The following is a 24348-nucleotide window of genomic DNA, read 5'->3' as shown; positions in this document are numbered from 1 at the left end:
AAGAACTATCTGCCTTTGGAAACACAGATAGGAAACAGAGTTGAAAGACCTTCCTTGCAGAAATGATTTCTTTAAAGCTGTCTTCTTTGACTGTAAAAGCTATGCTAGAGCTGGGACTGCTATGGGCACCTTCTCATTCCAGTCACCTCATTCTGAATCTCAACCAGTTCCTGATCCCAAGCATCAGGAAAACACCACGTTTTTCAGAAGATGTGCCTCCAAGCACAAAACAAAGTTGCATTTCTTGACATTACTCCTGGACAGTCCCTTCTCTAGCATCAGAAAGGCCTAATACAGAAGTCCACAAGATGCATGGTAATACGACTAGCAGGAAAACTATGTAACATCAGCAAAGGAATCATCATCAGACCACCAAACTGACTTTCCACTAGTGTATTAGAAGGGAGAGTTAGAGCTATGGAATTTCTTCACGCTTGAGAGCTCACCAATGCCAACCCATCTGTCATATGTTGTTTTATGTCTGCTTTGATTTCTTTTTGCTGCAAAAAAAAGGGGGGATGCACATCAGAAATGTTACGGACCACCAGATCTGTTTCATATATTATCAAAGCTAAATGTTCACGCATTTTATGGAGATTAAGAGATTAGAGTCCAAGAGGTTTTCTTCTTCTGTGTGCAAGGCTCTCCCTTTCAATCAAATTAAAAAGTGGAGTTGAAGGTATGTTGTTAATTCCTGAGGGGAAATGATACATAACCCACACGCACAAAGCAGTTGGCTTGCGTGTGGTTGTTTTTACAGCACAGAATCTGTTTCCATCTATGTTTGTTTAACAAGATGCAAGTCTAACAATGGCAATTTACTAAAAGCTTGTGCACTAAGTACGCACAATACCCGAAACAATGGTCATAACTCCTTCCAAAGATACAAAAGCAGCTACAAAACTACCGAAGCATAAGCACTGCCCTGGATCAGTTGTTTCAAAACCCCGCATTCCAAACAGCTTCATCACTTCAATAATCCATGTATAAACACTTCAACTAATTTTGGACTACTGTTTCACGTTCCAGCTACGAGCCACTGCTAGTGAATCCAGCACAAAATTTCACTATTTGTATTTTCACTGTTTCTCTTTTAATCCACAGTATCATCACTGTTCCTCACACACGTTTTGCAACAGTAAATCTTGGCTTAAGCATTGTGCTGGAAACACTGATGGTTTAAATAGCTATTTACTAGTAAGCTTCTCCATCTATATTTAAGCACTTGAATAACCAGCTGCTCGTAGGTCAGTGACAACACAGCTGCAGGAGGTGAGGTGGCATTCTGCCTCTCCAACAGGCCTGTTTGTCAATGCCCAGGCCCAACCTGCATCCTACAGGAGTACAACCATAATCACATTTTAAATGATTCATTATTTATAATAGCTGCTTAAGGCTTACTGGATGATATTCTGTTCTCTCTTCAAAGCTGATAGAGCTAAACCAAACTTCATGATGAACAACAATCTCTGCCTTTAGCTATTGCATCAGCAAGGTCAAAACTTCTCCAGTCCTTATGTGCCCCCAACACATACCTCACCATGATTTATGCTAATACCTCACCTGCTTAGCATCTGGGCCATAAACCTGAACTTTTTCTTCTCTTGCTAAACATGTGGACCGTAAATAATTGCTGGTACATTTCCATTTCAGTCTCACAATCAAAGCCTCAATAGTTTCAAGTCAAGATAGCGTGGAAACTTCAGCGCAGGCAGGTTGCCTCATTAAAAAGGAAACAACCCAAACCCAGCCAGGTGTAGCAAAGCTCATGAAGGCTCCATATCATTAGAAAACAATGTCAAAAATGGTAGAAATACTTGCTTGGCAACAACACTTACTTAATGCACCTCTTCCTGAGGACAACTAGGGGAAGGAGAGCGTTTGCAGACAGTTATATTAAGTGTAAACTATGGGTGTTTACAAAGCACTTACTACCTACAAATATAAGGTGTTTCACATTTCAGACACATTTGGTCTTCATCAACAGCTACAATCAGTTAACCATCATTCAATCACACATACTTGGAGGGTAGTTCATCAGATGTCCTGTGTTTAACTTGCATGTTCCCCAAGTAGCCATCTAGATGCTGCCATTTCTTCTCCCCTGTCTCCAAAGCACTGTGTACAAAATGATCACAGTAGCAGACAATCTGCAGCAGAGGATTCCTATCATTAGTTATCATGATTAGGATTGATATCATTAGGAGAGATCTGCAATGCCATAAACCACTGCGAATCTTGTAACAACCATGAGCTAAGTTGCAAGTTCTATTCCCTTAATTACTGCCTTTGCAGAGACAATTTCCATGATGATTTGGAAATCCCTTTTTTTCTGGTCATGTTCTACTGCTCTATTCTTCAGCGACTACAATGTAGGCATCATCATTATTCTACTTAAATATATATATCTATAAGTTCAATGATGCTAACTCTTTGAAGTAGATGTATTATGTTAATTCAGCACATTGCAAAGTAGCACGTCACTGACCTCACTGTTCTCCCCACTGCTGGCGGATGTCAACGTACTGAGCACTCACAGAGCATCTGGTCAGTGGGATGCGGCAACCCTCAAGTTCTGGAATTTCTCTCAGTGCTTGTCTAGAAGAGATTTGCTTTCATCCCCACATTGCTCCAGATGATATCTCAGAGCTGTCCAACTCCTCCTTTTGAGATAGCTGCCACTGCTGTACCAGAAGGGCAAGCAAACTGCCTTTTCAAAGCAAGCCATCACTACTGGAGATGATTTATCCAAGGAAGTTCATAACATCTAAATTCTCTAATAAGCACTGACAGGAGAGGGTTTGGAAATGATAACTTATTTTTCCAGTGTGTCAGACTACAGCTTTCAAGTCTCGTGCAGCTGCTGGGCTGGTAGCACCAGGCAATGGATTTCCTCAGAACTCTCCCAGTGCTGATCCTAAAATTGCCATCACATGGAAAAATTGCAGCCTGTACAGTTGGCTTGGGCTGGAGAGCCTGATCCCATGGCTGGCAGAGTGTCAGTGTTCCTTTTCCACTGCATCATCATCATGATGCAGTGGAAAAGGAACACACTGAAAGCACCTCACAGCAATATAAAGAGGCAAGAAGAGCAATGCTCTTAAAAGTAAATACTGAAGACAATTCCCATTGCTAAATCACATCCTGCAATGTCTCCTCTTCCTGTCCATCAACACAAGCCAACTTCAAAGGCCAACAGATATCTCCTGCACATAAAAACAGCCCAGAATCTCTGCCTGTGGCAGCAATGTGATACAGAAGGCACAGCAACATTGACAATCAGCACATAAAGTATGAAGACAGGCTGAGAACATTGGGGCTGTTCAGCCTGGAGAAGAGAAGCTGCATGGAGACCTCAGAGCAGCTTCCAGTGTCTGAAGAAGGCTACAAGGATGCTGAAGAGGGACTCTTCATTAGGGACTGCAGCGATAGGACAAGGGGTGATGGGTTCAAACTGAATCAGGGGAAGTTCAGGTTAGATCTAAGGCAGAAGCTCTTCCTTGTGAGGGTGCTGAGGCACTGGAATGGGATGGCCAAAGAAGCTGTGAATCCTCCATCCCTGGCAGTGTTTAAGGCCAGGCTGGACAGAGCCTTGGGGGACATGGTCTAGTGCAAGGTGCCCCTACCATTGCAGGGGATTTGGAACTGGATGATCCTTTGTGTTGGCCCTTTCCAACCCAAACCATTCTATAAAGGAAGAAACAAGGTGGAAGTCAAGCAAGTTTCTTCCATTTTAGCATTGCCCATTGCCTCCAGCAATGCTGCCATTAAAATATGGTGCAGGCCAAGCAAAGCCAAAGCTTTCCCTCTGGCTATTCTGCCTAAGCAATAACTTATGCAATTCATCATGTAACCAAATAAATAAAACACTTCTTTGATCCTTCAATAGCATAGAAGTACATGGAGATGTACATGCAGAGAGATCCATCAATAACTAAGTACCCCATATTTACACAAGGCAAAAAAAGTGAATTATAAGAGTATTCTCTTGGACCTCTTGCAAAATAAGGCCAACTTTTCTGCAAACTCCATAAAAATCACTGACATGAAATGCACCAGAAGCACTGTAGTACTGAAAAACCCAGGCAACTTAATATAAATATGCCCTATTCACAAATAGGACCCATTTTCAGCAGTTCAATACTGTGAGAAAAGAAATGCCAGCACAAATCTCTGTGTCTACAATTTAATCCCCATTACTTGCACTGAGTTTTCACCTAGTCTGGACAGCTATCAAAAATCACGTTTTGCAGCTACTAAATCAGGTTCAAAATTCAATAGAGAAGTAGTTATTTGTATCTTTTGTATGAAGGCACTTTAATGAGTGTAACTTGAGTATGACCTTACAGTATATAGAAAAAGATATTTGGCAGTATCTTTCCTACCAAGGTGATGAAGCACTTGGGGAAGAGGGAGAATAAAAATCAGGCACCATCATCTTCATTATTAACCCTTTATTACAGATAAAACAGCTGAGCTGTATAAGAGGTAGAAATCAGGTACTCAGGTTTTCTTAATAACCCCAACCATCCACAGCAACTGATGCTTACAGAATCAACCAGGCTGGAAAAGACCTTTAAGATCATCAAGTCCAACCATTCCCCCAGCACTACCAAGGGCACCACTAAACCTCACTAAGGGCCTCATCTACACGCTTTGGAGAATTCCTTTGTCTAATCCAAACTGGAAGTGAAACCACACTCCTGGAAGTGTGCGGGCGGGGGGGAAAGCTGTGTAGAGAAAGTGATTATATCAGTATGATTACGGAAATCCTCTTCCTCCAGATTAGTTTCCCCACCAGAACACTGCAAATTCAATGAACCACAGTTGATCCAAGCTAACAGTATGTCACACTAAAATCTCACAGAAAGAAGAAACTCCCCTGTGAACCTCACTAACACGGCTTTACAATACACCTCTGCATTAAAACATTTTGCATGGTGCTGTGATTAATGCTTTGCTGACCATGGAAATCAAAGTGAAAATGTTTAAACAGATCTTTTCTTATAGAATTAGAATCATAGAATCAACTGCATTGGGAAAGACCTTTAAGATCAAGTCCAACCATTACTCCAGCCCTGCCAAGGCCACCACTGCCCCATGGCACTGAGGCCTTGTCTCCACGCTGTGTGAACACTTGCAGGGCAGGTGCCTGCAGCCCTGCCCTGGGCAGCCTGTTCCAATGCCTGAGCACCCTGTGGGGCAGGAATTGTTCCTCAGCTCCATCTAAACCTGCCCTGGTGCAGCTTGAAGCCATTTCCTCTTGTCCCATCCCTTGTTCCTTGGGAAGAGAGCAAAAGTACTGTCTCCACAAAAAGTAGCTTTAGATTAAAACCTGACCTCTGGTGAAAAAGCAGCATTATCTAACAAAAGAGCAAAGAGACTGCTGAAAGCCAAAGGTTTTTTACACCTCTTCTACCCAAATGTGCAAAATTCACATCCAAAGGATGTATTACTAAATGCTGAAATCAAAATCTAGAAGACATTTTGGAAGGTAATACTGAAATTCTTCAGTAGGCCAGTTCACAGCAGAATCCTCTGTCAACACCAGACACCCCTTTCGTTGGCACTCCCCAGATGTGTTCCCTTACCCAGAGCAAACCACTGGACCATTAATGCATGTTACCATTCAAAGAGTACTGAAGCAACATACTGATCTGGGCTAATAATTAGCGACAACCAAATCACACAATTGCAAACTTGTGATGCACTTCAAAGGTCTAATCCTGGCTGATGAATGCACTCACACAACAAAACATACAAGCCATCTATATTCCCGTGTACACACATGAAGCACAGACAGGGTCTGAAACTCAGAGCAGTGTCTGGTTTCATAGCATATGCCCTTCCTTATCAAATGTCATTTGTACTGTCATCCCTGCATCTGTCTCCACAGATGTCATCCCATGTAATGAAGCATATGGGCTTAAGCTGACATTGTTTGCAAACAGGAAGAGCTTTTGGCAAGAGGAATCGAACATAAAGTGTTCTGCGGGCTGCCTCTCTTAACCCATCTTCGGTTGGCTCCTCTGCTCAGCTGAAACTGGTCGGCTACTTTCTGAGGGCACAGTGCCAACCTGACAGATGGGCTGAAGGAAAGTCATGCCAAAAAAGCAGAATGTGCATCTAATTTGATAATTAGGGGCCGAATTTCCCGTTAGAAATACTGCGATGGCAGCGCACACCAGGTTTCCAAGCTTAAGGGTAAAAGAATATGCTTTGGCTTATGCAGGCAAGGGTTAATTCTGAAAATGACAAAAACACACCAGAAGTGAGCCATGGAGGAGGGAGGAGACCAGCCATGGGCGCCTATCGTTCAGGATTAGTGTTCTTCAAGGAGAGATGTAGTAGAGAGAAGGGGAGGAAAGAAACAGTCAGATTAAGCCTTTATCCTGAAATAGCTTTTCACAAGGGGCACCTGCAAATCTTGGCCAGAACAGCCCTGTGGCCTTGCTGAAAATAATTTATGCTGAATAGAGATAAAAGCAAGGAACTGATGGCCACTTTACAAAGCATTAAACACAGCTTTCCTGTCCACAAGGAATAGCCAATAGCTAGTAAAAGGTAAAGGACAAAGAGTGTTTATGGCTCGGTGGAAATCAAACATCATAATGTATACACGTGCTTGGAACTGTAGACAATTATTGTCTTGGGTTTGATATATGGTGATACAGAGCCTTGGCTTCAAATAAAAGTTAACAGTAAAAGAGAGAGAAAGCTGGGGATCCAACTGGAACACTCTCTCTTCAGACTCCTCACAAGTCTACAGGAAATAAAGCAGTGGTCCTGTAACCATCTAAAGACTCCTGTTGAAGAAGGCTCTTCTGGTCTGTTCCCTTTTCATCTTGCATGTTTTCTTCCCTGTCCCAAACCACTTTACCCTGCAGAAGGAATGCCAACAGCAAGGCACAGTTTGGAAAAAACCACTGTTCTAACTCATTTTTCTCTTTCCACTCCAAAAATGACTTCAAGTGACAACTTTTAAAACAAAAGTAAGTGTTTAGTTTCTGTGACTATCATAGAACAGTTTGGGTTGGAAGGGACCTTCAAAGGTCATCTAGTAATAACTACAATAGCTTCACATGTGCTGCTTTGCAGACTTCCAAAGAGACATTTTCCTCTCAAGAAATGTGTCAATGAAACATCCTTTGTTCTACTCTCAAACCCAGGCAAGCTCCTTTCCAATATAGTGTGAGACCTAATTGGGCTTTTGTTTAATTCCCATCAAGACAATGACACTTAAATGAAGAGCACAACACAGGCAAGTGACTGGAAGAAACCAATCTGCATGCCCTGAAACTATCCTTTAAGGGCAAGGAAGAGGCTGTTTATTACTGGCATCATAGGCTACAAATACAAACCATAAACCTGTCACTTTCTAAAATAATAGAAGCAAAGAAATTAAATTACTGTAGCTACAAAGAAGAAACATAATTATGGAGCAAAATCAAGATTTTATACCATAGTGCTGCTGCCACAGCTTAGGTAAACTTGGAATTGAGTTAGTGGATTAATGTGAGTGCTGGTGTCAAACCAGGGCAAACTTTCCCATTCAGCTCTACCATAGATGCATATGCAGAAAGAACTCAGATGATGCAATAAATGAATCAACAAACACAGAAAGAAACTGTCATGGGAAACTGTAAGTAACAATTCACATGGAATGAATCAAGAATATATTCAGCATCCCAAAAAATGTGATATGAAAAAAACCCCTAAATATTATCTCGATAACTCCCAAACTCAGCATTACAACCAAATGCAAAAGGAGCTAATGCAAACTCGACAGCAACAACGTAAGAGTTGGTAGGAAATCCACACAGAAACATCAACTGGCAAGGCAGCAGCTGCATTTGCAAAGACAGAGTTTAATTAGAAGGGTAAAACCTAAAGACAGGCGTAGAGATCTTCACATTCAAGTGTCACTTCAATCTTCACTTACACTAAAAGCTGCAGTCTTACCAACATTACAGGCGAACACCCACTCTGGCAAGCAATGGCATCTGTTAGTGGAAAATGAGACTTAAGCATAAGGAACACACAGTGACATGGTTTAGCATGAGGTGTCCCTGCTCATGGCAGGAGGGTTGGAACTGGATGATCTTAAGGTCCTCTATTCTATAAGGCTGAGTTGGGTATGCAGCATCGGCAAGATGTTTGCCCATGGTGTAACTAAGGCCAGACTGTCCCGGAGGAGTTCTACCTCACTGTTCTGCAAATTCAGCTCCATTTTTTGCTTGAAAACCTCGTGCCTAGATTTTTCTTTGGTAGTAAACCAGTACATGTAAAATCCAGCATCTTGATTATTTTCAGTGCCCACAATTTTCATGCTTAATGGTAAAAGAATATGCTAAAACCTATTTCCTTTTTTTATATCATTTTCATGATATATCATCATCATATACCATTTTCATCATCAAATATAATTTTCATAATTATCTATTTCAGGACTTATATACTCAGTATGTCTACTCTGAATGGGCACGACTGTGCATCTCAGTTACTTATTTTCTCAGCTAGACTTCACAGTTGAAGGGTCTATTATCTATTAAACAGCAGCATTAATCTATCAAGCAGCAGCAGCATCTATTAAGCAGCAGCAGCATCTATCAAGCAGCAGCATCCCCACAAAATCCTGACTAGTAAAAAAGCTGGTTAGAGCAGGTGAACAACACAGTTCATGCCATTTTTATTGCCTAACCTGAGAAATCACATAGGTGAGTTTACCCATCTCCCCATACACTGACATCTCACACACTGGAAGCAGGCAACCAAAATCCCCACACCATAATGCCACATGCTAAAGCCCTCTGTTGACTCATGCAAACTCGAGGCACCAATCTCCTGCACAGGGAAGAACACTGCTCCAACAGCACATGCATCACACTTAGAAGTTCATTGAAAAGCCTGGGGTACTTCAAAGAGCGAGAATAAGAAGTGATACAAGTAAATAGGCTTTTCAGCTTTCTGTACAGGTTATTAAAGAGCACCAGCTGCAGACAGAAGTAGTATTATGCTTTTTTAGCCTGCATATCATTGCAATAACATCTGCCATTGCCAACAAAATAGTTAAAACATAATAAAGAAAAAGAAATGTGACAAAGGATCAGGGCTGGAAAGCTGTTTTAGACAAAGAAAGAATGTAGTTAAGATGGTAAAAAAAGAGAAAACTCCACTAATTTAAACAAAACCTTTGTTCCAGAAACATGACATTGATACCTCCTGAAGGATATTGTAAAAATACTGGAAAAAGCCCTGGTGAGACAGGAAGTTTAAACACAGCTAATCTAACGATTACTATCGTAACACAGGAAGCAAGCATGCTACCAGAGAGATGACAAAACCAGAGATGATTTTAGGTGTTTACATATTCCCAGACATAGCTAAAACCGGTGCTGAAGGATCTCAGGTTAAGCACATCAGTCTGACCACTACAGGTTTTTTGTTTGGGGAAAAAAAACCCTACAGCCATTGACTTTACAAGTAATAATCCTCCAACAGAACTTCCTTTGCAACAAGTTGTCAAGAGCTATTGACCCTTTCCACACACTCACCTTTGGAAATGCCATTTCCTTTTACAAAGTGATGTCCTGATCCTGCAAGCCTCTGCTCACACAAACACTCTGGTCTGGTAAGCAGGGCTGCAGGTTATGCTGGTAAGCAGACACCGGAGGCTTCGGGATGCAGCGCTCACCAACTGGACTTCCTGCTTGGAGCTTGCAGTGCCAAGGTAAATAATCACAATGCCACACTGACAGATGTGTCAGGAGTATGAAGTATTGACTAGATTTACTATGGTCCTGAATAACCAAGTTGTAATTTTCCACCCTCCTAGCAGGTGACATAACAATGTCAGCTGTGTTACAATGCCAATACATACCCAACAGCAACACTTAAACTTCCAATACTTTGAATCCAAGCGTATTGTACTGGCTTCTTGCATGAGATTTTGAGCCCTTTTGGTCTAATTATGCTGGCTCCATAACTATCTGCAGGAAGAGGTCTGAATTTAACCTAACAAAGTCTCAGTTGCCTTATAGTCTATCTGGCCAAAGGACATAAAACACAGTTGTCATCATGATCCTGGCAGGACAAGGATAACCAGTGGTCAGTCTCACCAGATATGGCAGTCGGGCACTCTTTTGTGTCTAACTTCCTCCAGCCTTGCAGTTTGTCCTTGTAAAGCTCTCACTGTTCATGAGCTAATGCATCTATGTTTGAACAAACTCAGTACAGGAACTGCTGCTTCCACACACTCGATAACATCTTCTGCTTACACTTCAGCCAGATCATCAGCACCACTGTTTATTGCCATATTCCTTAATTCAAGAAGGAATGCAGGTATACAAAGCACTGAGAATATAATACAAAAGATTTGACACATAGTCTTTAAAGGCATAAACACATACTACAATAAAATACTGGAATTGATTCCAGTATTTTGAAGTCTCCTAAATCCAAGGGGAGTTTTTCTTTGCCCAGTATATTTCTAACTCCTGAGAGATATAAACTGCACAAGTAAAGCTTACGGCCATGTCTAAATACCACTTATCCAATGCAAAATGCCACAGCGGTTGTGGTCATAGGCAGCACATGATGCAATCGCACATAGCCTGTAATAAAAAACATCACATCTGGGGGACTAAAGATTAATGGTTTTCAGTAGTTGACAGAACTACTCTTAAACTATTTACCTTTGGTATTTTACAAACTTAATTTGCCTTTCCTGTATTTCTCTACCATTGTGGGGGTGAGGGATATACCCTCTTTTAAAACAAAACTACAAAGGAAAAGAACACAACAAATGTCAAGTTCTCCTCAATGTCTTTTCCTACCAGGCAGAGTGCTCACTGCATAAAGACTTAATAAACCCTCAACTCTGACAACACCATCCAGCACAGATTCTGCACTGTTTGGTGCACAGTCCCTTCCACCGCAGCTAGCACACAAGACTCAGCACTATCAGTTCCTTACACTGATGAAATTCCTTTAAGTTTGACCCCTTTACACAAATATCACCACGCACGCCAGTAAAATCACTGAGACAGCAGTGGAGGAAATCTACATTTAAGTCACCAAACAGTTCCTGTCCATACTGGTCTTCTCTGAAATGCATCTACCACCAACAGCACAGTTGCTATTCCTGAGAGATTAATACAATAAATCATAGAACTACTTATGAGGAAGTTTCTCCTCATAAACAATTTAGATTCTGCCATAGACTGATAAAATCATTTTATTCACAGTATTACCAAAGGATCCTTTTCAAAACATAAATTCTAAATGTTATTTGACTTCATTCCCATATTTTAGCTTTTGTAAAAGGCACTCAACACAACACACACATCCTGCTTTCTAAACTGTGGCCACAGCTCACTCAAGCCATGGCAAAAAGCCTGCTGAATATAACCATGCACAAGTCTGGTTTTTTTCATCCTAAGAAAATATTGAGGATATCCTTCCCAGTCACTGTCACATCCTCTGTGGCTCTGTTTGATTGCAACATACAACATGAACAGACAGAAACGCATCTGCTCTGATTCCATCCCAAGGAAAAAATTAATCACATGATAAATCCACGCTACTAAGGAGGACAGAGAAGGCAAAATTCAGTGGTATTTAACAGTGGACAGTGCTCTCTGCAGTCAGCTTAACACCCCATTCATTTAAAAGTATTTACTTGCACGGAACTAACTGTATTACTATTGCAAGCTCAGGGTCCCGCCAGTCACAACCACTTTATACTGCTCAGGGAGGGGAAGGAAGAGCACAATTTCATAGCTGCATGCAGAGAGTTAGTGGCACTTGTCCAGGACACTGAACACATCCACAGTTAAGCTACATGTTAAAAACTTCTACTGTAACCCAAGCTGAAAATACAAAAGCAGGAGAGAAACCTTACATATAATATCAACAAAAACTGATGCTAATGTTGTGTCTCTAATGTGTACCCACGCCTTGTCAGATGCTTCAAATGATTACTTAGTGCAGGGGTGACAACTGTCATTCCTAAACCAGGTTCTAGGAAAACGGTAAGAATAGATCAGTCTCTGGATAAACCTCATTTGTAGGTGAGAAGAAACAACTGGGCCACCGTTAGGTAAGGTTTAATGGTTTCTGAAAGCACATCCTACCCACATTAATCATTCACCCTTTCAGCAGTGAAGAGTTACATGCAAATGTATAAAAGGAACACTCAGAGCTGCTCTGTGAGCAAGTTTTAGGTTACTGCATCAGCAACAAAGAACAAGAAGCGCTACAGCAAAACTAACACATAGCAAGTAGAGAAGATCCCATACTCCAAGCTACTGCATTCTTCTTAAAGGTGCTTGCCTCCATTCCAGCTCCAGGGCATGCTCATCACTTCACAAGTCAGGTCCTGAGGTGGTATCAGTAATACTCTTCTGACATAACTGGCTCTTAATTACTGAAGCGGAAACTTGCAGGAAATGTGCCTTTCTGAATTTGCATATTTAAATGCGTGTGTTTAAGACAATTTCACAATTAAATACAGAAACCAGAAAAATGGAGAAATTAACCAGCTACAGCAAAGGGCAGGCTATGGCCAAAGAAACCCAAATCCTCACACAGATACCTGCTCTCCTCAACACACCATTTGCCTACTGCACCAAACCATTTCTTCTCTTCTTCCTTAGGTTGTAATTCCAGACACATACTATGCCTTTAGCTATCTGCAAAGATCCCAGCACATTCTGTAATGCAGAAAGCAAATAAAAGCCATTAATTATTAAACTAAATCTAATTCTCCATATACAGTGTTGCTCTTATTTATGCTTTTCTCTACAGAGCATTAAGTTATGAAACATCAAACCGCATACTAAAAGCCCTAAAATATCTAAGAAGCCAAAATAACTCCCATCTTGAAATGGCAGCATTTATGTCCTGCTTAGTAGAAAGAAAGTTAATAAAACTGGAAGTGAAATTACTAGCTACAAACAAACTTTGTGTTTGGATGCTAAATGCTAAGCTGCCTCAATAACACTCTCCTGCGATATTTCAGTTCTGGTTTATGAACAAGATTTCCAACTATGCACAGTTTGGGGCACTGGGCTATCAACAGGGACACATGGTATAAAATGCACAGGAAAAGCCTGTCATTGCCTTGCTCTGTTCTCAGAAAGAATCAACAAAGCAGGAAGCAGCACCACGTAAGTATCAATACTGTGATTTAGCTCTGCTGTCACAGATTCCCACAACAGTCTTGGCAAAGGTGCAAGAAATCACAGGACCTTCACTCAAATATGTCTACATAAGTTGTTCTATTCACAAGCAGAAACTTGCCCTGTGCACTGTCCATTCCAAACCTACCTCTGAACCTCTGTAAATATTTCTTTCTACAAGCAAGACTGCATCAGCCATCCCCTTACGTTAGTAGCCAACATCTTTATGTGGTAAACTGACCAAGGCATTGTCCTAAACAGACTGAATCCTCACAACACTATGAAGAATGTAAACAGATACCAATCTTACTGAGTCCCTCTTAAAGTATGCCAACCAAGGGCAAAAGAATTGCCATCATTTCACAGGCCTGTTTTCCAGGACCTTTGAAATAAGTTTCCATTGCCCCCAAAGCTCATCAGAGAGCTTCCTCCCGAGGCAGATTTGTTCCCATTGAGCACCTCAGAAAGCTCTTTAGGAAGAAGCCCCATTTTCTCAGGAATCTCTCCTTTTTCATATGTGGGGTAGGACTTTCAAAGCTTACTCCCATCAAAGGCATCAGGGGTTTTACTCACCCTCAGCACAGAGGTGAATTAGGCCACTGGATATATTGATTTTCTCTCTCCTCTCCCTCTGTCCTGGTAAACAACAGGCACAAGGTTTTGTGTGGAAATTCCTTTACATTGTCTCACCTTTAAGCACCTAGGTGCTGCATATCACACCCTCAGAAAATGCAGTTTCTACTACTGCCTTGAAAGAACAAATGGAAGCGCTGAGGGAAGGGATAGCAATGAAAATGGCATGTAGCAGTAAACATCAAAAATGGGATCCGACTTCTATTGGCTAAATCTGTGATTGGCAAAGTCCCCTGCTTTTGCTCAGACTTGTCCAAAACCCTACCTTAGTTATCATCATCAATAAAAGCTGAAGGTATTTTATCTACAAGGTAGTGAGTGTCTCCTCTCAAAAGAGGGAGTTCCGTGATAAGAGCTAATCTAAAAAACCTTAGGAATGCAAACTATTTTCTCAGTTGTAAAACCAAGAATTGCACAAAAACAGGTTCAAACAACTACTGGTAACCTTGTGCTTCTCCTACAAAACCAACTTCTCCCCAGCCAAGGCCCTGCCCAGCGTCCTTTGGGCGGCTATGCTTCAAACCCAGCCCAAGGGTCAAAGGATGGAAACCCAAAGGAGGCCACCGCTTTGATGCATCTTCACAAACAAAGGCCTTCTATTCACCTTCTTTTCTGAGTTCAGAAAAGCAGTGCAAGGCTATCCCCAAAACAGCTTCAGCCTTTAAGGGGGGCAAGTCAGAAAATCAGTCCCCATTTGATTTTGCAGATAGCTGGCAGGCAGCCTGTGAGACAGATCATTATGGCTGGTCAGACCACCACAATGTTGCAAAAGTCTTTCCTTTTTATACTTTTAGTTACACTATAGGTTCCTGAAGCTTTCAGAGGCAAAGCTTATACCCTCCATACATTAACCTGTTAACATGAGGTGCTGACTTTCAAATCAGTCATGATCCCTCCTTGCTCTACTGCAACAGATTGGCATTTATAGCCTGTAGATGTGCAAGAATTCCGTGGTGCTGGCATACTATTGCCTTGACATCATTTGCTTTGAAAGATGCACTAAGTTGCACAAGATTAGTTACCTTCAAAAACTGATCCTTGTATTTCTCACAAACACACACCTGTCATTGGTACAGAACTCACAAATATTTGTATTAACTACACAGATTACAAAACATTCCATTTGTATATTTGTATATACAAATTTGTATATTTGTATATACAAATGTTTATAAAAACGTGCAAATTTGTATACACAGATATACAAAATATATACATTTGTATATTTGTATATAAATACAAGTATTTCTAGTTGTCCATGAAAGCACATACTAGAAATCATTGATCATCATAACCAAACTGATTAATAACAGATACCAATGTTTTCTGCCTTTTATATGAAGCCTAACTGTCATTTCTACTCTTTACACCAGTCAAGGCTGCATTAGAGCAAGGTTCAATAAATTAAAATACCAAACTTTATTGTGTTAAAGAGTTAAAGCCTAAGATATACTTTCCATCAAGCCTGAACGCATATAAATTCCCAAACTTTTAATTCTACCTGCATTAGTATTTAGTTAAAGCCACCATCATTCACAGTATAGTACAGAGTTAAAATTGCTATAGTGGGTCAATACATGAGCCCAATAGCCTGTTTTTAACAGCAGCTTACCCAGTAAGGAAAACATATGAAATACAATAGCAGGCACTTACAGGATGATCTATCCCTAAGAGAAATGTCTTAGTCGCTATCAGGCAGTGTTGACTGTGCCCTAGAGCACTGCAGTCAGCATCCCTTCAGCTGTAGCTGTGACTGTTCCTCCTGTCCCTAGGAACAGTTATTTATCTTCTTCATCATACCTAGCTCTTACTTTCATTTATATCATAGAATCACAGAATGGTTTGGATTGGAAAGCACCTTGAGAACACCAAGTTCTAACCCCAACCCATGGGCAGGGACACCTCACCTAGACCATGTTGCCCAAGGCTCTGTACAACCTGGCCTTGAACACTGCCAGGGATGGGGCATTTACCATTTCTCTGAGCAGACTATTCCAGTGCCTCAGCACCGTCACCGTAAAGAACTTCTTCCTTAGATCTAACCCAAACTTCCCCTGTTTCAGTTTAAACCCATCACCCCTTGTCCTATTGCTACAGTCCCTAATGAAGTGTCCCTCTCCAGTATCCATCATCTCCTTTGGCAGTAAATATAACAATTACTTATACAAAAGAAGTTATTTAGGTATATTATTATACACATTGTCTTTCAAAGTACTCCCTATAACTAGTCATTGTATCAAAGAGTAATGGAATTATCACTTATTAATGGTGAATCATTATTTTGTACATATATATCCTACCTCCTCTGACCTGATGGAAACCAAACCACACAAGTATTTTCACTTCAATTTCATATAATATTTTCCAGTCTCTCTTCTTTGTTAGGAGACCACAAATTATTTATTCCAGGTGAATGTGAGCACCAGTTTAATAATGTCCTTTGTGTTAACACAGCATTGCACAACAAACGTGGCATTTTTTCCTGCCTAGTGCTAAGCATTAAGGAGGTGCACATGTTCCAATAAAACCTTGTTTAAATCTCCCTCCCTTAATACACTTAATTTACAATCCAGTAACATGAACGAGTCATTTGATTATTCCAACATGCATATTCTTGAATTTATCAACATCATCTGCTGTGCTTCCCTTTTACCCAGCTTCCTTGGATTCCCTATTCAATTTCTCAGTCATCTTCAATCTTGCCTAATCAAAATACTTCTGCATCATTAGCAAGTTTTGGCACACCATCATTCATCCAGTTTATTGGATCACCAACATACACATTCAACACCCTCTTTTCAGAGTTGTTTTTACATCACGTAGTGCTTTAAGGTTTACATTACCTTAAAGTAAGAAAAAAAGAGTATTCCTAAGTCATAAGAAAAAGTACACACCTGGAGAACTGGAGAGTTTTAGCTCCCAAAAGACCCACCTGGTGTTGAGCCAAGCTCAAATGCTAAACTCTTCACATGAACAGAACACAGGAGTGCCACAACAGCTATAGCTCATCAGAGCGGGGCTGTAGCAGTCAGTGCTCTCTTCTCCCCAGTGTATCACCCATCCAACATCACACACCCTTTGGTTTAGAAAACCTTCTTAATACCAAGTAAATTTATGCTTAATTAGTGCTAAGCTTATAGTCCCTTAGGTACTTTCAGAAGTTTCTCACATGCAGTATATAGGATGTAAGACTGATTATTAAGGCAGCAGTGATGGAGGGGGATATATTTCAACCCAAATGTGCACGTTCCTCTTACATGCTATGTCCTGCACCAGTCTTGCATCGTTAACTCCAGACAGCACTTTGAGCCTGGATTCACTGACCTTGAGTAGTACTTTAAAGGGCGATCTTTAACACTTCTCCACTTTCCTCTGCATCTAAAGCAAAAAATACCAGTCACCATTGCTCAGAAGGCACTCCATTTGCGCAGTTACATTACCTTGATTTGACTACGATCTAATCTTGCCAAATCACTAAAACTGGGACAAATTCCACTAGATTCTACATGGACATCGAATGTTAAAGACAGTGGAAATAAAATGCTCCTAATCCCTCAAGCCTTCACATGAAGTCATCCTTGAATTGAGCAAATTTGCTTTCAAAACATTATATTTATATATTAACGAGTAAAAAAACCCCAAACCACATTTAGCTAGTGAAGATCATTCTCCTTAATTCCAACAAAAAATAGCTCAAACTGTGCCATCTTAAAGGAATCGGTAAAACCAATACTGGGATTTCTTGCCTACCAAAGCATCGACTGTGAATGAACAGATTAATAGCACTTAAAGGTTTATTTAACCAGAAGAGGTGCAAGCAGAAGAAAAGGATAGTGTGTGTACCTGCTCAACAAGGGAAGCTGAATCCGATTTACATCCAAGGACTAATAGTCAAAACCAATTTATATTCTTCATAATTAAGTTGTACCTTGATACATCTGTTAGCTTAAAAATGTTCAGCAAGCTCCAGTTTTGTGTTCTGATTACTTATTATTACAGAACTATCCAGACGTGTCAATCATAAGTTCCATTTCATCAAGTAGTTTTACAGCGAAAGAAAACAACTATCCCCAAAGACCAGGCAGCTGAGACAAACACTATCAGGAGACTAGAAAAAGGAAATTGACCATCCTATTAAGCCACACAACTGAAAAATAAAGAGGAGTGTTAATGCCTCCAAATCACACTGTTTCACAAGAGAGATGAAGGCCAAGTCAACAAAACCCACACAACCTGATACAGCAGCCAAATGACAGCTTTTGGACACTTGGACATCCACCTCATTGATCCTTTCACACTGCACAGATCTCCTCGCTCCCTGCAACAGCCTGAAGGAAAAAGGGAAGAGTCACGAACTGTAGTTCCTGTTCTTGAGGCTATTTCCACATTTGTGAGGAGCCCGATTCCTTCACAGTGTGCCAGATGTCTCCTCATGCATCACTTCTTCAGCTCCAAATGCAGAAGGCCTTAAGCAGAAGATGGCCACCCCACAGGACAGGCTACGCTTGCTGTGGACACAGATGGGATCTGGCACAGCCAGAGGAAGCTGTGAGTAACTGCTGAGTTTTGAGGAAGATGGGGGTTAAACAGTGGAACCCAAATCATACTTTTACCACAATCTTGGACTTCAGCTCAAGTCTGCCTCAGTTCCTTTAGGATCTACTCTTTCATTTTTGTTTTTAATACATTTCTTACAACAGTCTAAGAAGTGGAGGCAGCAGAATTCACGAAGTCTCTGTATAAAGAACCACTACATTTAACAAATGGAACCAGACCTTTTCACATAAAGCTTCAGTGCCTCTTGTGCACAGGCATGCTCCTCACAGGAGGAACATCCACAAGGTAAGAGCTCGCTTTCAAAGATCAGGGTCTGTTTCAGTGGAACTCCACAAAGTGCAATAGGCCAAGGCATGCTGCACTCCGTGATGGACTCAGACATAAAAAAGACTTTCATGGCATCTGCTCAGCATAAATATTAAGCCTTTACTGAAATCTCCTTGTAATTGAGCTGGATGCACATGCACAGATTTATTGCATACCAACTATTACAGCCTGGCTCCTGCAAAGACTTGTATACATGTTTGTTATTATGGATATAAAAGAAATTCTGCGGTTTCAAAAGCACTATTCATGAACGTGAATTTAGGCACATGGGTGGGTCTTCTGCAGGACCAGGACCCAAATGCACCCGAGCAGTGCTGCCTGCTGAGAACCTTTTGTATCTCACCAGTAGTTTATACCTCCCCTCAGCTGACTAATCATTGCAACAGAGAAGGACTTGCTTTCAGCTGAGGAGCTGGAGTTCAATTACACTTTGCACACTGCATATATCTATGCTAAACTTGAATCCAGATTAAAATGAGCTCCTTAAGCAACACTTAATCAAAACAGCCTCACTGGATATTAAAAGATGCAGAATGATACATCTTTTAGCTTAAAAATGTTTTGGCTGCAGTGGTACCCAATAAATAAAGAAAAAAGAAGCCACAAAGTTACCAGAAACATGTAGAGAAGTCTTTTATTTTAACATATTAAATGCTTTCTCCAAAGTTGGTGGAATCACTGGTGGCCAAGATAACTCACTAAGTATGCAAAAGCAGATGTCTTTCATAGAAAGACATTCCATACGTAAGTTACAGCAACTGACTCACAAGCCTCTGCTGGACAAGAAGGACCAGGAGAAAAGTCAGTCACTGGTACCAACACTGGTTGCTAATTCACCCTCAGGAACAACATTGCACGAAAGCTGCTTCTATTATTACAGAAACGCTGAAAATTCATGCTTAAAACTGGAAGTATATATATGTACATAGAGCTCGGTTTGCTCAGCACAGAGGTCAGTCCCGCAGCCCTTGCTCTGGCCTTCATCTGCACCTCTAGGTCCTCCGAGGCTACACGGAGACAGTCATGCTTCCCAGCTTCTCCCACACAAATGCAGAGGCAGAACTGATGGCCACAAGCTCTGGATCAGTTTCTGGGGCTACGTTTTAGCTGACGGGCTGCACTTCAAAGCCTAAATTTGCGAAGCTCCCAACTTTTGTATCACAACCTATTAGGTACACACAAGTGCCCTCTGCCTGTAAACAACCCTGGCACAGCCTCCTGAATACACCAAAATAAGTAGTGCCAATATCAGAGCAGGGCCTAAAGCTTATTTGCATTACTATACTATCAACACACACTTTATTTTACACCATGTAACAAGCACTAGATGTCAGTGACAGACCCCCCAGAGGGCAAGAGCAAAAGCTCTATAATCTGTATTTTGTCCCTCATACGCTATAGAACACTCAGAGCAGGATAACCAGAGAGCAGCTCCTGCTGGGACTGCCTCCCCTAACGGCTCTCCCCCCAAAACGACCTGACTACCTTCTCTCGTAAGATGGAGGTTGGCAGGTGGTGGCTTGTGATTTGGGGGGAGCCATTTTATAGGTATAGTTTTCCAAACTCTCAAGAACTTCAGCCTAGAAAAGTGCTTTTGGAATAAGCAAACCCAGGAGCCATCATCCACACGGAGTTCAAAGGCAACAGAAAGAACTGGCTTCTGGTAAAAGCATTTCTTTCAGCTACAGTTTCAGGCTACATGCCAAAAACCCCAGATCGCTTTTTGGGTAACAACACGCTGAATCCAAACCTTTACTGTTACACTTACTTACTGTTACCCTGTTACCTTACAAATGTTTGTTCCCACCTCGTTAAAGTCCCAAACAGCAGAAGAGCTGCTTATGAATGGCAACATGCGAATAATTTATGCAAATCAGAGCTACAACGTTCTCGATAGGAAAGCCCCAGCACACATTATACCCACATACCGCACATACATTATCTAACGCTCGTCCCAAATACAGCCCGATAGAGAGCTCGGCTGAGACCTTAACAATTCATCGACTCCGCCACATCAGGAATGAGGGCAGATGTCATTCCTGCCTGCACAACTAGGCGTTACAGAGCTGCTGAAGACGGCCACTTTAGCCTTGACTGTAACTAACAAAGAACAAGGTAAACCCCCGAGCGGAGGGAAGACAAACACAGGCACACCGCGCTGTAAATACGAGTTGCCTGCCCGTTCCCAGCTACTTACAAACACCTCTCGATGATACAAACGCCGCGTTATCTGGGTGCCTACCAGATTAAATTCACGGGCTGGAAGGACCATCAGAGGCTTGTTTACCGCAGGTCACCGCCTGGCATTTGTAACCCAAACTTAGCTATTTCGGTCATTTACCAACAGCAGCGTTAGTAGCTGCACAGAAGCGAGTCTTACGCGTGTGTCCTCGCAGAGTAAAGGCACAACTCGGGCTGATTCAAAGTCAGCGCGGCTGGCAGAGAAGCGGCGGGGACGCGCTCCAGCCCAAACTCGAGCGAACTCCGCAGCTCCTTACCTGCTCGGCGGCGGCTCCGGCGTTAGGCGCTGCCGCTGGAGGCGGAAGGCTAAGCGGGAGGGGAAGCAGACCCGCTCCCTCCGCCCCGGCCCGGCCACCGCGGCGAGCTTCGGCGGGGCGGCCGGGAGCTGGGGGGGGGCCGGGGCGCCCTGAGCTCCGGCTGCCGCCCGCGGGGTGCGGGCAGGACGGAGGCTGAGCGTAAGGGAAGGAGGGAGGGGACTGGTGTCCCGCGGGGGCGAGTGGGGCCAGCGGCGGGCGGGCGGGCGAGCCGGAGGCGGCGGGGCCGGGGCAGGGCTGGGGCCGGGGCGGCGCGGGGAGTCACGGCTTAGGAATGCCAGGAATGTGGGGCGGCCGCGGGGCCCGGAGACGTCGGGGACGCGACTTGGGATTTCCTTTCTCTTTTTCTCTCTTCTTTTTTTTTCCCTCTTTAAACTACTCCCCCTTTCCCCAAGGAAGGAGGAGGGCCGAAACCCACCCCGCGGAGGAGGGAAAAGGAGGAAGGGAGGAAGAGGAGGGCGCAGGCTCCTGCCAATCCGGACGGGTGCCGGCGGCAGCCCTCCCGAGGAGGGCAGAGCTGCCAGGTGCCTCGACTCTCCCGTCCCGTCCCTCCCATGGCCCCGCTGGGGGACACCGACCCCGGCCCGGCCATCCCGAGGGGTGTCGCGGCCGAGAGCCGCTGCGGGAGCCCGAGCGGGGTGGGAAGGGAGGCTCGGCACGGGCCTCGGAGCTCCGGCGTGTCCTGTGCGCAGGGCCGTCCGCTGCCTCGCTTCTGCCATTCCACAAGCCCCTGCTCATCTCCCGCTGGCTTGGCACTATAGCATCGCTTCTTCTGCCCTTCAGATCTTCGCTCCTGCTTGTCCCATTTCAGACCCTTAAGTCGCCTGCATTCTGTGTGACCCTCGCTTCTAGAAGGGTGGTCATCCCTGCTTCTTTAGCTGCACACAGAGCAGGAGACAGGATGAAAAAATACCCATGGTGACCTCATGCATGTGCCTTGCTGGAAAGCAAGCAGGGGGAAAACTGAAGTTGGCTTGAAACGGGGTGGTTGGTAACTACATGAATGCCCGGAACACCTGGTGCTTTGCAAGTGTGGGAAAGCCCTCCTGATAACTGCTCTAACAGAGAATGCAGAGTGCCATCAGAGTGGCTGGGGCTACCAAGGGATGTTGAATGGATCACACCGACCTAAGAATGGTGTGAGTATTAGGGATGACATGTAGATGCTTCTGTGTGTCACCAGTGATAGATAATTTACAGAATGGTTTTGTCCTTAGACTACATTAATATAAAGTGATTCACATCCCCCAAAGCACATACAAATGCTTCTGGTACCAGTGGGCACCTGCAGGAGGTATCTGTCTGAAACTGACACCAGAAATGAAGGACTCTTACAAACATGGCAAATGATGAAAAATAATGATAAATGAGAACTGATACCAGTTTTGAGTTGCTGTGCTTTTTTGCCTTTTGTACACGTTACTGAAGGAGTACGTGAGCAGATTTGTTGGAGTCAGGCTTACTCAGATTATTAATGGCAAAGAGGATCAGGAGCTGAGAGATGGAAAAATAACACAGATTCTTGATTTGGATAGATAAGTAATTGTATTTGAATACTGCATGTGGAATCACAGGCTTATGCCTTACCTCTGGCATAATATTCTAATTACATTTTGCAAGGAAAGTCCTTTTCATCTGAGACTCTCAAACATTTTACAAACACCACACCTTAATGAAGTAAGTAATTATCCCCATTTTACATATGGCTACACTGAGGCACTAAGAAGTGACACCACGTGAGAGCTGAACTTGAATTCTACTTGACCACATGTAGATACAGAGCCTTTGAGTAACAATCTGGGAGAAATATCAGGTGTCAGAATGAGGTGATGAGATGGTTCATAGAGGGGCTGCGCTCTGCATTAATGCAGCTCAGTTTTATGCCAGCAAACAGCTTTCCCTGAGTGGAAAGTTGCCCAAGAGGGCAGCATGCATCAAAACTAGGGTTTAAATTGTCTGGTTCCCAACAGGTTCTCCCCATGCTGGGACAGGTGTAAGGATCTTGTTTTCAAGACAATAAATACTGACTTCTGCATCTGTGCCTCAAGGCAGTGGCTACCTGAAGTCTTTTAATGCAATTCCTGGTTTGCCCCTGGACACTTTTGCTTTCCTAGGTGCCTGCATTTGAAGTAAACTTAATAACTGCAAATGAAATAATGTGGTAAGAAGCACAAACATGCTGACAGAAGGGAAGGTTTGAAGGGGAGATTTTATGTGTTGGTTTTCTACAGGATGGGGACCTCCAGAAGAACAAAAGCTACCTAGAAGAAATACAGTCAGAGTACTCGTCAGCAAGAGCTCTTACTAAAAGACCAGCTCAACCCACTTTGTAAAATTAATTGTATTCCAGACTTACTCAACCAAAAGAAGTTCCCAAAACTGGGAATGGTGATTATTACTTTTCCAAGAGATTACTTAATGCAGTCTGTATTAGACTCTCAGAGACTGTAGCAGTAGGTACTTTAGGAAAAACAAGCTTCCTAGAAATTATAGCTAGTTACTGCAGAGTCTTCCATATGGAAATGTGTTGGTGCTACTACAGCTTTCTGGGACCATTGAAACCTGGAATCTTCACATACATCTTTGTTCCCTGAGAGCTGTCAGGAATATACAACCCTGGGATTAAACCCAACAGTTGCTACCTGCTCCTGGGGAAGCATAAAATACTAAAACTAGATTAGATGATCCTCACACTATGTTAAAATTATACAAATCATTGATTGGGTTCCAAACCCCTGTTCTGGTTCAGATTTGTCCTGTAAACCTTGATGGTAAATGTTCTATCAATCATATGTAGACTGGATTAGGTATTATCCTTCTATGCTGCATTATGTATTACCCTTCTATGCTACAGGGGAACCATGTTACAGCAATTTGTTACTACTTTTTTGTCTGCAAAAGTGACAGCTCTAAAATGTATTTAGAGACTCTATTGACTTGCTGTAATGATTTATGGACTTTACCTCCAGAATATTTCTTCTGCTCTGGTATAATTTAATTTTTATACTGGTTACTTCTGCAATTTCATCAGCATTAAATGGGGAATAACTTATTGACAGGACTGTACCTCGGTTACCTTAGCTACCAGCCTTCAG

At 42.5% G+C, this 24348-nt stretch overlaps 1 protein-coding gene across 1 annotated transcript in view; it reads right to left on the bottom strand.

Annotated features, from left to right (window-relative positions):
- LOC117435940 (basic proline-rich protein-like) overlaps window positions 1-21972 on the bottom strand; it is a 39623-nt gene extending 17651 nt beyond the window's left edge. The window contains exon 1 of the mRNA XM_034060791.1: window positions 21197-21972. Coding sequence (XP_033916682.1) covers window positions 21197-21972 — 776 coding nt within the window. The remainder of the gene's footprint in view (window positions 1-21196) is intronic.
- Between the last annotated feature and the right edge of the window lie 2376 nt (window positions 21973-24348).

Source organism: Melopsittacus undulatus, chromosome 3 (assembly GCF_012275295.1).
Source record: "Melopsittacus undulatus isolate bMelUnd1 chromosome 3, bMelUnd1.mat.Z, whole genome shotgun sequence".
Taxonomy (NCBI): Eukaryota; Metazoa; Chordata; class Aves; order Psittaciformes; family Psittaculidae; genus Melopsittacus; species Melopsittacus undulatus.
This window is presented reverse-complemented; position numbering and strand designations above follow the sequence as displayed.